General features: G+C 47.3%; 2 protein-coding genes across 5 annotated transcripts in view; both read left to right on the top strand.

The window, feature by feature from the left end:
* ercc6l (excision repair cross-complementation group 6-like) overlaps positions 1-7,227 on the top strand; it is a 13,162-nt gene extending 5,935 nt beyond the window's left edge. For all 4 annotated transcript variants that reach the window (XM_037533401.1, XM_037533400.1, XM_037533399.1 and 1 more), the window contains 2 exons: positions 3,233-5,003; positions 5,457-7,227. In XM_037533401.1, coding sequence (XP_037389298.1) covers positions 3,233-5,003; positions 5,457-7,121 — 3,436 coding nt within the window. In that variant the 3' untranslated portion in view covers positions 7,122-7,227. The remainder of the gene's footprint in view (positions 1-3,232; positions 5,004-5,456) is intronic.
* Positions 7,228-12,223: 4,996 nt separating this feature from the next.
* On the top strand, positions 12,224-13,738 carry LOC119262247 (histone H2B-like). The gene is made up of 2 exons (XM_037533422.1): positions 12,224-12,516; positions 12,780-13,738. Exon 2 carries the CDS (start codon positions 13,030-13,032, stop codon positions 13,402-13,404), a length of 375 nt encoding a protein of 124 aa, XP_037389319.1. The 5' UTR covers positions 12,224-12,516; positions 12,780-13,029; the 3' UTR covers positions 13,405-13,738.
* Positions 13,739-14,201: the final 463 nt, after the last annotated feature.

The raw sequence follows: 14,201 nt of genomic DNA, 5'->3' as shown, positions 1-14,201 counted from the left end.
GCTCCCGTCACGGTCGGGCGGTACTTCTCTGCTCCCGTCACGGTCGGGCGGTACTTCTCTGCTCCCGTCACGGTCGGGCGGTACTTCTCTGCTCCCGTCACGGTCGGTCGCTACTTCTCTGCTCCCGTCACGGTCGGTCGCTACTTCTCTGTTCCCGTCACGGTCGGGCGGTACTTCTCTGCTCCCGTCACGGTCGGGCGGTACTTCTCTGCTCCCGTCACGGTCGGTCGCTACTTCTCTGTTCCCGTCACGGTCGGTCGCTACTTCTCTGCTCCCGTCACGGTCGGTCGCTACTTCTCTGTTCCCGTCACGGTCGGGCGGTACTTCTCTGCTCCCGTCACGGTCGGGCGGTACTTCTCTGTTCCCGTCACGGTCGGTCGCTACTTCTCTGCTCCCGTCACGGTCGGTCGCTACTTCTCTGCTCCCGTCACGGTCGGGCGGTACTTCTCTGCTCCCGTCACGGTCGGGCGGTACTTCTCTGCTCCCGTCACGGACGGTCGGCCAGTTGTTTACACGGTTATTCTTCTGTGTAGTAGTTTCTATCCAACTGAACGAAGGGGGCAATTCTATAAATAAATCTGCGTTCGGAACGGCTCCAGTCGGCACTGCGGCGAGTGCAAACAGGAGCTACACTTGTAAATAGAAACATTTCCTGTACTAGAGAACCCTTTATAACAGCGAACACTTGAACCGTTTGCGTCCCTTTGCGTGGAAAATGACTCTTCTGATTGATGAAGTGTTATAAATGGTTCTATATAGCACTAAAAGGGGTTCTGCTATTATATTAAAGTTTGACATTGTAACTGTTGCAGAACCTTTTTGGTGCTGTACAGAACTGTTTTCAAAAAAGGTTCTACATAGAACCATGTACAACACATGCTCCATCAGCCTGAGGAACCGTCTTCCATGCAGAGATCAATTTAAACACGGAAGTGTTCATGTTTTTAAATACGCGCTCGTTTGGAGCTTTTTCGTTTCTAATTGTGAGATTTTGTTTTCTACCCTGTTCTGCGAATGAAGGAGACGGAGCGGTTCCCCACAAACGACTGAGCCTCGTTTTAGGCTGCGTGCCTCGCCGCGTCTCGCCCGCCCCGAGCCTCGCCATGACTGACACAGCGCCTCGTGAACTGAGCATAAACCAGTGTAAAAATCAGGCCAGTTTCACCTTCACCATGAGGGTCCTTCTGGAAAGTAAACCCAGAAAATAATGCTGGGAGAAATTAACCGTATTGCTCCATAAGCTCAGTCTATTTTATATTTGCGCCATTTATACCCACAGACCTTCTTCTGAATGTGCCTTATGGCTCTTCAGTGTTCATTTCAGGACTTTCTTACATTTATATTATTTCTTGTTGTATTTTTCTACAGTTAGTCTTTATTTTTAGGATTAGTTTTATGTTTTAGTGTATTTAAATTCAAACTGCCTGTTTAATGTTATTGCTACACCACAGTTTCAGTTCACTGCGTGTCCTCTACGTACTGTAGTATTGACTGTAAAGCTGACGTGACTCGACTGTTCCCCGTTTTCGCTGCTCGGTACGGTTTGTTTTGTGAACATGTTAGTGTTTGTGCTGTTAGAGCGTAGGAGCGTGTTGTATCTCGGCTCGGGCGCCTGACATCCCGCTCAGACTGACGAGACCGAGACGGTGTGCCGAATGTGCAGTTTGAAGCTTCACGATGTCACAGAAAATGAAACGGTCACCTGAACGCTGTGAATAGTGGGCTGTTGTTTGAAGTGAATAACCCGAGGCCGTTCCAGCTGCTCGCACACTTATTTTCACGTAGTGAATTTTGCCCGGTTCCTACGGTTACAGCTATTAGAAGTACTGAGCCTCATTTATCAGCCGTTTATAAGAACTTTCTTCTTAAATCCCACTTGGGCACTTTTCTCAGAAATTCTGGTGTTTACCAATGAATGGATGAATAAATAAGTCATAATGTTAAATTTGTGTTATAAATCACAAACTGTACACTTGTTGGAGCTGATACGGTGTCTGCGCTTCTGTTTCTTGGAGAATACACAGAACTAGCACAGCTACCAAAAGGCAAAACTCAACAGCCCTAGATTCTCTAACGCTGCACATTCATTATTATTGTTTTTTACTAAATCCAGCTAAACCGTTGACTGATTTTATTCTTTAATATTACACGTCTTAACGTTTTTCACACGCATGCCTCTCTGTTATCAGCCGCGTCGTCGACGGGGCTCAGAAAAGAAAATTGAATATTACACGTCTTAATCACATGTTTGGATATATTCAAATCTTAGGGCTTCGTTGGGTCATTTTAAAGCTGTATTACATTGCCTTATGGTTTGTGGTCAGTAATATGGTGTTGACCGTTGTTTTGTGGTCATCTTATGTGATTACATCACAACTCTTGCTGTGGAACATACAGGGAGTAGCAGCAGAAGCTTTGTTTTTAAATTGTGCGCGCACACACACACACACACACACACACACACACACACGAATGACTGTGGTGGCATCAGCCATCTTCTATGGCCTTGTCTGCTGGAGAGGTGGCATTACAGCCGTAGAAGTTGGCTGTTGCCACCACAGAGTCGTGTGTGTATATGTATTTATGTATGTGTGTATATAAAATTTGATAAGTATTTGAGTATTTGGAGTATTTTAATGGTCATAGTTGAGTTTGAAAGTATAAAGAACGAACATCATTAAGATGAAGGCTTTAATTCATGTGGCTCATTAAATCATGATGATCAACACTTTTAATCATTCTGCCAAGTTTCTTGAACAGCTAGTGTAATGCAACGTTTATAGGCATGTTGCTTTCAACTTCAATGTAAATTTGGACGTAATGTTCGGAGGGTATTAATCGGTTCCTTTAAGAACGTTCAACTGCAAATTCAGAGCGTCGATATTCTTTGAGTCAGATGTACGATGATGGTGGAACTGTTACAGCGTCAGGCTGATGTTTTGAACTCCAGAGAGCGTATTATTAACGTGAGAGAGTTAATTCACCAAAACAAGTGGTTTATTCATTTGACAGTTTGTTCTCTCAAAGAAATTAAGGTTATTTTATTCTCTGTATTGATATCAGAACTGACACATGGGGGCATGAAAAATATGAGCCATCCAGCCACTAATCTGTAGTTAGTGCTTGTGCTCAGCGTGAACCTTGTTTACTGACGGCAGGTTAAGTTGGGCGTGTTTGTAAAGACGATGTAATGATGTGAAAACCGTCCAATTTTGTTTGTGTATGTGTTCAGGTACCAACAGGAGGCTAAAGAAGCGGCCCAGCAGGGGAATCTAGAACGTTCCCTGGAGCTTTTCCGCCTGGCGTATCAGCTGCGGCCCAGCGCTAAACTAAAGAACCGAATCCAGCGACTGCAGGAAGCCATGCAAGAACAGGAAGAGGAAGAAGAAGGGGAGGAGTTCATCAACGTGAACGACAGCGGCCTGATGCTGTATAAGGAACTCTGTAATAAACTGTACGACCATCAGAAAGAGGGTGTGGCCTTCCTCTACGGCCTGCACAGGGACGGGCGGCGGGGCGGCATACTGGCAGACGATATGGGCCTCGGGAAAACCATCCAGGTTGTTTCCTTCCTGTCAGGAATGTACGATGCTGAGCTGGCCAAGCACACGCTGCTGGTCATGCCCACCTCGCTCATTAAAAACTGGGTACGGGAGTTTGCCAAGTGGACCCCAGGGATGCGGGTGAAGGAATTCCACGGCACCAGCAAAACAGAAAGAAACCGGAATCTGGAGAGGATCCAGCGGAAGGGGGGGGCCATTATAACCACTTACCAAATGGTCATCAACAACTGGGAACAGCTGTCAATGTTCCAGCAGCAGGAATTCTGCTGGGATTATGTCATTTTGGACGAGGCACACAAGATCAAAACCCCGTCCACCAAAACGGCAAAGTGCGCTCGTGCCATCCCAGCCCGGCACCGCCTGCTTCTGACCGGCACGCCCGTCCAGAACAACTTGCGAGAAATGTGGGCGCTATTCGATTTCGCCTGCCAGGGTGCGCTGCTGGGCACCGCAAAAACATTTAAGACGGAATACGAAAACCCCATCACTCGCGCCAGAGAGAAAGACTCTACACCAGGAGAGAAAGCCCTGGGCCTTAAAATCTCCCAAAACCTGATGGAGCTCATAAAACCATATTTCCTTCGCCGGACGAAGGATGAGGTGCAGCAGAAAAAGCAGAGCGCTAAGGGAGCTGAAGAGGAACTGAAAGAGGAAACCGAGGAAAAGGAGGATAAAGAGAACGGCTGTCCAAATATAGGTGATCCAGCCGAAATGCCCTCACTGACCCGTAAGAACGATTTAATCATCTGGACGTACCTGAGCCCAGTGCAGGAGGACATTTACAAACAGTTCATTTCTCTGGATCACATCAAAGAGTTGCTGATGACCACACGCTCTCCGCTGGCTGAGCTGACCGTGCTAAAGAAGCTTTGTGACCATCCTCGTCTGCTCTCCGCTCGAGCAGTCACTCAGCTGGGCCTGGAGGAGGGGCCGGCCACTGACCATGCCCTCCAGGAGGATGAGGGCGAATCTGCAGCTGGCCGTATCGACCGCATCTCGGACAAGACTCTGTTGGAAGAATCTGGAAAACTGCGCTTCCTCATGTCTCTGCTGGAACATCTCAGAGAGGAAAATCACCGGACACTGGTGTTCTCCCAGTCCAGGAAGATGCTGGACATTATTGAACGTGTCCTGCGGAACCGGAACTTTCGGATGCTGCGAGTGGACGGTACGGTGACCCACCTGGCTGAGAGAGAGAAGCGCATTGCCCTTTTCCAGACAGACAGACGGTACTCGGTCTTTCTTCTGACCACGCAGGTGGGCGGAGTCGGCATTACGCTGACTGCTGCTAACCGGGTGGTGATTTTTGACCCCAGCTGGAACCCGGCGACGGATGCGCAGGCGGTGGACCGAGCATACCGTATCGGACAGACAGAAAACGTTGTGATCTACCGCCTCATCACCTGCGGCACTGTGGAGGAGAAAATCTACCGCAGACAGGTGTGTCCTTTTAATATACAAGTGGCTGATGGCTTTTTTTTCCTAAGGTTACATCAATTTTACAGTCGTCCTCACGTTTGTCGCAAGAAATTTGGATGTGCATATAAACACAAGAAAGCAGAAAAACATAACTAAACAGCTCTTTAGAGAAACATGAGTATACATTCCTAATGGTGTGTTAACAACGGTAAAGGGGAGGGTTTGAGTTCCTGTTTCTGATGTCAGTTTGGAGTATTGACAGCTAGGGAGTGAGATAATCAGCCAATTTGGCTCCTTTAGGCTTGTACTTTATTAGATGTAAACTGTCGTGTGTGTGTGTGTGTGTATTTCCCATCTTAATTGTTTTTGCATGACTGCCGTCTACACCGACTGATGGGCTGGATGTGTGTGTATGTACCCTTAAGTAATGTGTGATAACTTGTTTTTCTCTTTTTCGTCTTGTTTGTTCTGCAGGTGTTTAAAGACTCTCTGATCCGGCAGACGACGGGCGATAAGAAGAATCCGTTCCGGTATTTCAGTAAGCAGGAGCTGAAGGAGTTGTTTACGTTAGAGGATGCCCACTCGTCCTCCACGCAGCTGCAGCTGCAGGCGCTTCACTCGCAGCATCGCCGCTCTGACCCAGAACTGGACTCGCACATCGCCAAGCTGCACCGCATGGAAATGTTCGGAATCTCCGATCACGACCTGCTGTTCTCTAAAGAGGCTGCGGAGGACGAGGACGACCCACAGGATGCTGAATCTGACCGCTACATCCAGACCCGAGTGCAGAAAGCGCAGGAACTCGTCCAGGCTGAATCCGAACTGCACGGCCAGATGATGGACAGTGTCGCTAACAGCACAGAACCAGCTTGGCTCAGGCTCGCAAAGCAGCGCGAGATAGAGGAGTCCTCCAGGAAGAAGCCGACAGTCCGAGAGCGTGGGAAAGCTACGCATGATTCCAGCCCCCCCTCTGTGGTGGACCTCACCCAGTCCTGCTCAGATGACCTGAATGAACTCTCGTACGCTAATGAGGTGGAGATCATCAGTGAAGATGGAGAGATGGAAAATAAGAATGAGAGGATGATTTCTGGAGGAGTCATGGAATTATCTGATGTGGCTAGTTCTGCAGCTGCTGAAAACTCGATGAGCACTCCAGTGGAAGACAGTTTAATCTTCAGGGAGGAGTCCTCCACTCCTCCCTCTGAGGAGGCGCCCTCTGAGGAGGCGCCCTCTGAGGAGGCGCCCTCTGAGGAGGCGCCCTCTGAGGAGGCTTCCTCCTCCAGCCTGTGCAAGCCATCTCTGCAGATGGAGGACAAACACGAAGATCACAGAAACAGTCAGCTTTTCTCCCCACATGTCGAATCTCCCATCCAGTCAGATTCGTCTACAGCACTGCTGGAGGTGGAGCAAAATGCATCTCTGTGCGCATCTGTGCTGGCCGAGTCATTCCAGGGAAAATTTAACTTGCAGCTGGAAGACAGTGCTGACCTGTTCTCGGGTCAGGAGGAGGAGGAAGAGGGTGAAGAGGAGATGGACCCAGCTGAAGAACAGAAGTTCCAGCTGCAGTTGGACATCAGTGGAGACAGGCTGGTCAGCAGAGAGGCCAGTGCCTGCGGTTTTCCTGATATGCCAAAGTCCACCATGTCCACTCCTGCCGACGAGTCTTTTCTTCACCCAGTCAGGAAGAAAAAAGCTCAGGTCCTTTGTGACAGTGAGGAGGAGGAGGAGGAGGAAGGGGAGGTAGAAAAACCATGTTTAGCAAGCAGCCCGTTGGGTGGCAGCTTTAAAAGTCTTGGCTCTTCCACACCGAAGTCTGTGCCGAGAAACGGCGCCCTCCGCAGGCGCAGCTTGAACACCTCAGTAGCTTCCCGACGCTCATTTGTGGAGTCGCTGCTGGAAGACCTGGAGGAGGAGGCGGAGGATTATGTCACCGAGGGGGCGGAGCTTAGTCAGGCATCCGAAGCCAGTGGAACATCTGTTGTGGAATCTGTGGAAGAAGAGGAGGAGCCAAGCGGGGAAACGCTGAATTCAGAAAACCTGTGTGAGAGCGAGGGAGTGAGCCGAAGCGAGTACGAGAGTGGAGAGGAAGAGGAAGAGGAGGTTGAAGAAGAGCAGAGCTATTCAACAGAAGAGCTCTGAGAAAAAGTGTCCTCAGAAACGGCACCAATTAAACACCACCAGGGGGCTCTTGAGACCCCAGTGCATTCTGGGAAATGGGGGATATATATATATATATATATGTGTGTGTGTATATATAAAATTTGGAGGGGTGGGGTTTATTGGTATATTCATAGATTAGCTGAAGTCCTCCCCCCCCCCCCCCCCCCCCCTCCCCTCCATCGGTCTTCTTTCATTGTTCCTTCCTGAGGTGGTTTAGAGGGGAGAGGACTGTAGTTACTTCCCAGCCCCGCTGCACTTGCACAATGTTATTGTACGGTTGTCCCTGAAAAGGGGAGTTTGGACCAAAGGGCCAGCTTTGGAAAACAGGAACTCTGTCTTCCTGTGATGGACATTAACATCAGAGACGGATACATTTGACTCTTCTTCATTCAGCAGACACACACACACACACAAGCACACACACACACACACGCACACACACACAAGCACACACGCACACACACACGCACTTATGCGTAAATATCTTTAACTTTTTTTCTTTTTTTTTCAATAACCACGTACAAAACATCCGATATTGTCTGGTTTTTACTTGATATGTCATGTGGTGTTAAACCTCCTGATGTCAGTTTGATTCTACATTAAGGGTAAAAGTTGCCAGTTAAACAGGAAGTCTGTTTAAATCTTTCCCAAAGCGAATGTTATTAAAACAAGCCATAAATAAAACCTGAGGGTCATGATCTCGATGAAGTGTTGAAGACATGAGCCAGAATGTGTTGCAAAGAAAAGGTCTGACGCATTTAGTTGTTTGTGTTTATTGATGATTAAATACTTTGGAGCAGTGCGGCGTCGTTGGCTGAGCTGACGTTTGGGGTTTAAGTCACTTGGGTTCTTCATCGCTGTGACGCTCCAGTATAACCTAAACCTACATAACGTGGCATCACATGGTGCTGTGTCTCGGGTTCGACTGGGGTTTAAGGTGAGTTTACTGTAACTGCAGCTCATTGCGCAAATATTAGAGCAGATTCTGAGTTAGACTGACTGGAGCAGTGGACAGCATTAGTAATTGAGCCTCTCAGCAGCCTAGAGCTGCCCTAGGTAGAGGCTGTTGAGGGTAATGATGGGTAATGATTTAAAACTGAAGTCTGAAATCGCACCCAAGCGCGTTCCTGCCCCTTCATGCTGATGACTCACATTTCCTGGGTGTGTCTCTTTTGGCCTTAGGGCAGACAATGAATGTCATATCTTCAGGTAGTTTCAGATTATATTGATGATCATTAATTGTGGACAGAGAGATTGTCATTTGGATGTGTGTGTGTGTGTGTGTGTGTGTTTTTATATATATATATATATATATATATAAAATGCACTGCTCAAAAATATAAAGGGAACACTCCAATAACTCATCCTAGATCTGAATAAATGAAATATTCTCATTGAATACTTTGTTCTGTACAAAGTTGAATGTGCCGATAACAAAATCACACAAAAATCAATAGAAATCAAATGTATTAACCAGGCCAGGATCTCCTCCCAGACCTGGACTAAAGCATCCGCCAACTCCTGGACAGTCTGTGGTGCGACGTGGCGTTGGTGGATGGAGTGAGACATGATGTCCCAGATGTGCTCAATCGGATTCAGGTCTGGGGAACGGGCGGGCCGGTCCATAGCTTCAATGCCTTCATCTGGCAGGAACTGCTGACACACTCCAGCCACATGAGGTCTAGCATTGTCCTGCATTAGGAGGAACCCAGGGCCAACCGCACCAGCATATGGTCTCACAAGGGGTCTGAGGATCTCATCTCGGTACCTAATGGCAGTCAGGCTACCTCTGGCGAGCACATGGAGGGCTGTGCGGCCCTCCAAAGAAATGCCACCCCACACCATTACTGACCCACTGCCAGACCGGTCATGCTGAAGGATGTTGCAGGCAGCAGATCGCTCTCCACGGCGTCTCCAGACTCTGTCACGTCTGTCACATGTGCTCAGTGTGAACCTGCTTTCATCTGTGAAGATCACAGGGTGGCCAATTTGCCAATCCTGGTGTTCTCTGGCAAAGAGTTTGCATGTTCTCCCCGTGTCTGCGTGGGTTTCCTCCGGGTTCTCCGGTCCCCCTTCTAGTCCAAAGACATGCAGTCAGGCCAATTGGACGTGCTAAATTGTCCCTGGGTGTGAGTGACTGTCTGTGTCTGTCTGTCTGCCCTGTGATGGACTGGCGACCTGTCCAGGGTGTATCCTGCCTTCTGCCCGTTGACTGCTGGGATAGGCTCCAGGTCTCCCCGTTACCCAGAAGGAGAAGCGGTGTGTGTGTGTGTATATACATACATACATAATGTGTATTGTGCTGTAATGTAAATACAGTTCACTGCATTTTATAAAACAGAAACAAAGTTTAAGTATTAATAAGTATTTAATTTAAGTATTAATAAGTATTAATCCTGAAGGAAATGGCAGAGTCACAGCAGCAGAGCAGTGAACAGTGCGGATCACATAACTACTAGAAAATGTACAGAACCCACATTCTGGGTTCACAAACGTGTGAATGGTTGTGAATATTTGTGTATGATTGTATCTTGAGGTGCTTGTTAATGAGATTCCTTTAAAACTGAGTGAATATTAGACGCATGTATGTATTGATCCAGATGAGATGATGAACAGAACGACTGATTAACTGGAGAAACTCTGATATAAAGTCGAATAAAGGGAATAAGGGAGTCCGTTCTCTTTGTCTTCTGTACGGCTGTATATGTAGAAATAATCAGCACCGGTCGGTTTCAGAGCTCATGCTGATAGAAAGAGACGTTTTCTGATCAAAAGCCCCAAAAGGATGGATTTACACAGTGAAACGTTGCTTGAAAGAGTAACGCTCAGATTTACTGTGTTACAGAAGTGCTTGAACGGTTGGATACAAACTGGTTCGTTATAGAGCCTCAGACGTCTTTACAGCGGTGGTGATGGGAACCAGGAGTCGCCCTGACAGCAACTCAGATATACACATTTCATTTTCCATCCAGAACCACCACAGAACCTACACGAGTCTTCTGAGTTTATATGGAACGTTGATGATGGAAAATGGTGTTTATTTATTGGGGAATTTTGCTGATGAAGCATCGATAAAAATGTGCTCTAGAATAGTGGGGGTTGCAGCCTCAGACAAAAAGGGGATTGTCCCCTGGGCTTGTGTGTGTCAGACAGACAGACAGACAGACAGAAAGAGTCTTACAGCAGGGGGTGAATCTCTCACACTGAGAGGAGCTTCTGTATCATCATGGTCAGATCAATGTCCAGCGGCTGTAAAGTGATCAGATCATCATTAATTACAGTTCAGGCCAGAATCTGTTTTGATCTGTGATCAAATGAAATGTCTCCCAGAGTTTGGAGGAGTTTAAAGCAGAATTTGTGAACATCTGAAGGTGAAATTCTGCATCATCGTTTCTGATGTAAGAGGGTCGTTTATTCCTCAGCTGTCTGATAGTGACCGTCGGTCTGGGTCACGATCTTTCAGAGCTGAACCAGGGATCTGATCCGTGTCTGATCCTGATGTTTTATAGGGTCCTGCTTGTTCAGCACCACCAGGGGACTTTGATGAAGTGGTCTAAATCACTATCTGGGATTTCAGAGGTGTAGTGGACGTCACTGACCGCCAGCTCATTTAAGAAGCTTTGGTCATTAAAGTGACTATAAGGTCTTCTAACCTCCATCTGAGAGCCTGACATTAGTCATTAGTGGTCATTAAAACCAGGGTCAAATACACCTGCAGGGGGAATTTTTGTCAGGACTGTTAGATTAAATTAAATATATTAGTTTTGACTTAGTGGGTCACTTAAATTCGGTGGTGTTGGTTCTGTAATGAGTTCTGCTAGAGAGAGATTCCCACTCACTTCCTTCATGGGATCAGATGTGTTGGTTAACCAGTTCAGATCAAAATCACCTAAAATCAGCTTTTCTGAGTCGCTGTCTGGATTTAAAAGGCCAGCTGGATCACCTGCAGTATGAGAGGAGCAGAAGGAGGTCTATAGATCCAACTACCCCAACACTGTTACTGCGTCCTGAGCAAACTTTCAGGGCCAGCAAAGAACATGTAGTTTAGTTATTAATGTGCTGATCAGAGAAAACGCGGAGCACAAAGACCAGCTCTGGGCTTCCAAGCTGAGGGCGCTTTGGTCTCGATGGAGTTTGGTCGCCACCGTGTGGTCAAAATGTGAACCTGCAAGCAGCGGAATAAGAGACACTTTGGTAAAGTGTGGAAACGTCGTGTTACTGAGTGACTTCCTGAATTACTGGGTTTGTGGGGCTCTGGAAATAAAATGGGAATAAAATGAGAATAATTTTAGTAATTATTACAACTAAACCACATCATTTCATACAGTAGATCAGCATCTGCAGTAACGAGTCTGAGGGTCTTTATTCGGATTTGCCAGTTCACGGTTTGACCACATGATGGCGCACAAGCTTCACCAGTGACGTGCATAAAATATTTATTTCCTACAAAATATGTAACGATACACACACACACACACACTCGTGGTGACATGCTTTGGCCTTATGTTATTCTTACAGACTTTCTTCTCGGTTCTCTTCTTCTTCTGTACGTTGGGCAATTTTTCAGGGCAGTTTCTGCTTTGTGTGTTTCTCTGTAGTGTCTGTTGTGTGTAGCTCCGCCTCCGGACCGGTGGTTTCAACTAGGTCCTGTAGAGGAGCATAAAAGCTGCGTTCAGCTCAGTCGAGTTATTCGAGCTCTGAGCTTCGGTTTTGAGACGAACTAGCGACGATGTCTGGACGAGGAAAGGGCGGTAAAGGTCTCGGTAAAGGAGGCGCTAAGCGTCACCGCAAAGTGCTCCGCGATAACATCCAGGGCATCACCAAGCCGGCTATCCGCCGTCTGGCTCGCCGTGGCGGCGTTAAGCGTATCTCGGGTCTGATCTATGAAGAGACCCGCGGCGTGCTCAAGGTGTTCCTGGAGAACGTGATCAGGGACGCCGTCACCTACACCGAGCACGCCAAGAGGAAGACCGTCACCGCCATGGACGTGGTTTACGCCCTGAAGCGTCAGGGACGAACCCTGTACGGCTTCGGAGGCTAAACGCTCGACTCGATCAACCACAAACCCAACGGCTCTTTTAAGAGCCCCCCACACTCCCACCAGGAGAGCTGCTCCGCATGACCTGTTTAGTAGAAATGGGAATTCTAGTATTATACATTTAACTTCAACGTTGGGAGGAAGTTAGTAGTGATCTTACTTTAATACCAGAACAGAGAGAAGGAGGAATGTATATTTTGAGCGGTGAGTTACTGCAGGTTTTACAAAACGCTGTTGGAGTCGTTTAGTTAGTAAAGCCGTGACTGTTCATCGCCACGACTTCTATCTTTTACAGCTGAAACGGTCAAACGCAGCGCGGTTCTCCAACTGAACCCGGTACATCCGGTCAATTTCCTTTGAAATAAACTCAAATGTGTTACTTGGATCTGATTAACTCTGTAATACAGAATGATTTGAATTTATTGAATAACATTATTATTCAATTTTTTTAAGAAAAAAAAGTCAACAGCAGTTTGAGATCCAAAATACACAATAAAAACATTATTTAAGAAAAATTGAAGTGTTTTGGCAAAACCTCTCAAAGGTGTTTAAAAATGTGAACAATAACCAAAATAAATATTTTGAATAAATTTGTTCAGATGTGCTGTGCAGGACACCCAGTAGACCGGAAAGCGCGGGAAAGAGAACAAAGACGGTCTTCAGCTCGGAGGAGGAGAGCGGGGTGAAGGAGAGCTGGGGGTTGTCCGCCAAGCGAGCCGCTGATCATCGTCCAATGAGCGTTTGACAGCACTGTGAGGGCGGAGCCTGATCTATTTGAATATCGCAGTGTAAATAAGCCGCTGCCGGGCGCTCCTCCTCATTCTTCAGTCTGACTCGAAGAGGAGAGCCATGCCTGAACCCGCCAAGTCCGCCCCGAAGAAGGGATCGAAGAAAGCCGTGACCAAGACGGCCGGCAAGGGAGGAAAGAAGCGCAGAAAGACCAGGAAGGAGAGCTACGCCATCTACGTGTACAAGGTGCTGAAGCAGGTCCACCCCGACACCGGCATTTCGTCCAAGGCGATGGGCATCATGAACTCGTTCGTCAACGACATCTTCGAGCGCATCGCCGGGGAGTCGTCCCGTCTGGCTCATTACAACAAACGCTCCACCATCACGTCCAGGGAGATCCAGACCGCCGTGCGCCTGCTTCTTCCCGGCGAGCTGGCCAAGCACGCCGTGTCCGAGGGCACCAAGGCCGTCACCAAGTACACCAGCTCCAAGTAAGAAGGGACCCGGACTTCATCAAACCCAACGGCTCTTTTAAGAGCCACCCACGGCTTCGCTTTGAGAGCTTTTCTCTGAGAAGTAGTAGTGAGCCTTGTTCACCTTTTCCCGCGCGACTTCTCCAGCGCGCTCTGCCTCTGACACACATATTACTGTGTGTATGTAATAAACGCTGTTTGGTGTATTTAAATGTAGTAACACGGTTAATGTGCGGCCTGATGAGCTGCTTTTTGAGGAAAATGGCTTAACTTGTTTTTCGCTTTCTGACTGTGAGAGATTGAGAGAACTCAAACTGCATTAATAAAATAAAGGCTATAGTAACAGTTTGATTTTATTTTTTATGCTGTCACACAATCAATAATAAAATACAGTAAAACCTGTCCTGTGACTTTTGACTCATCCTGTACATCCAGTTCTTAGGCTGGTGAGTTTAAAGTGTTGTTTCTTATCGCTGTTCATTGCTAAAATTGGTCTTTTTTTTGTTTTTTTCCACCAGAGAAAATTAATTAAAAAAAAACATCTTGAGTTGGGAGAGAAATAAGGGTTACCAGACTTCTCAGGAAAACGAGACACATTGGGAATTAGAAATTGGGTCCAGGAACATTAAGAAAGGAGGGGTGAAGAAAACGCCCAGGGAGGGCTGATGAGGTCGCTCAGTTTTGGGTGTAAGATGTCATGTGTTTGGATTGTTTGTACATTTTTGGTTTTCAGGCCCCGTTTTTTGTCACATTGGAAGTAATAAATGAAGAGGGAATTTTCTCCTTTGTGCCAAACCGGCGGCTGAAGTTTGGTTTTTC

Source organism: Pygocentrus nattereri, chromosome 23, assembly GCF_015220715.1.
Source record: "Pygocentrus nattereri isolate fPygNat1 chromosome 23, fPygNat1.pri, whole genome shotgun sequence".
Lineage (NCBI taxonomy): Eukaryota > Metazoa > Chordata > Actinopteri > Characiformes > Serrasalmidae > Pygocentrus > Pygocentrus nattereri.
This window is presented reverse-complemented; position numbering and strand designations above follow the sequence as displayed.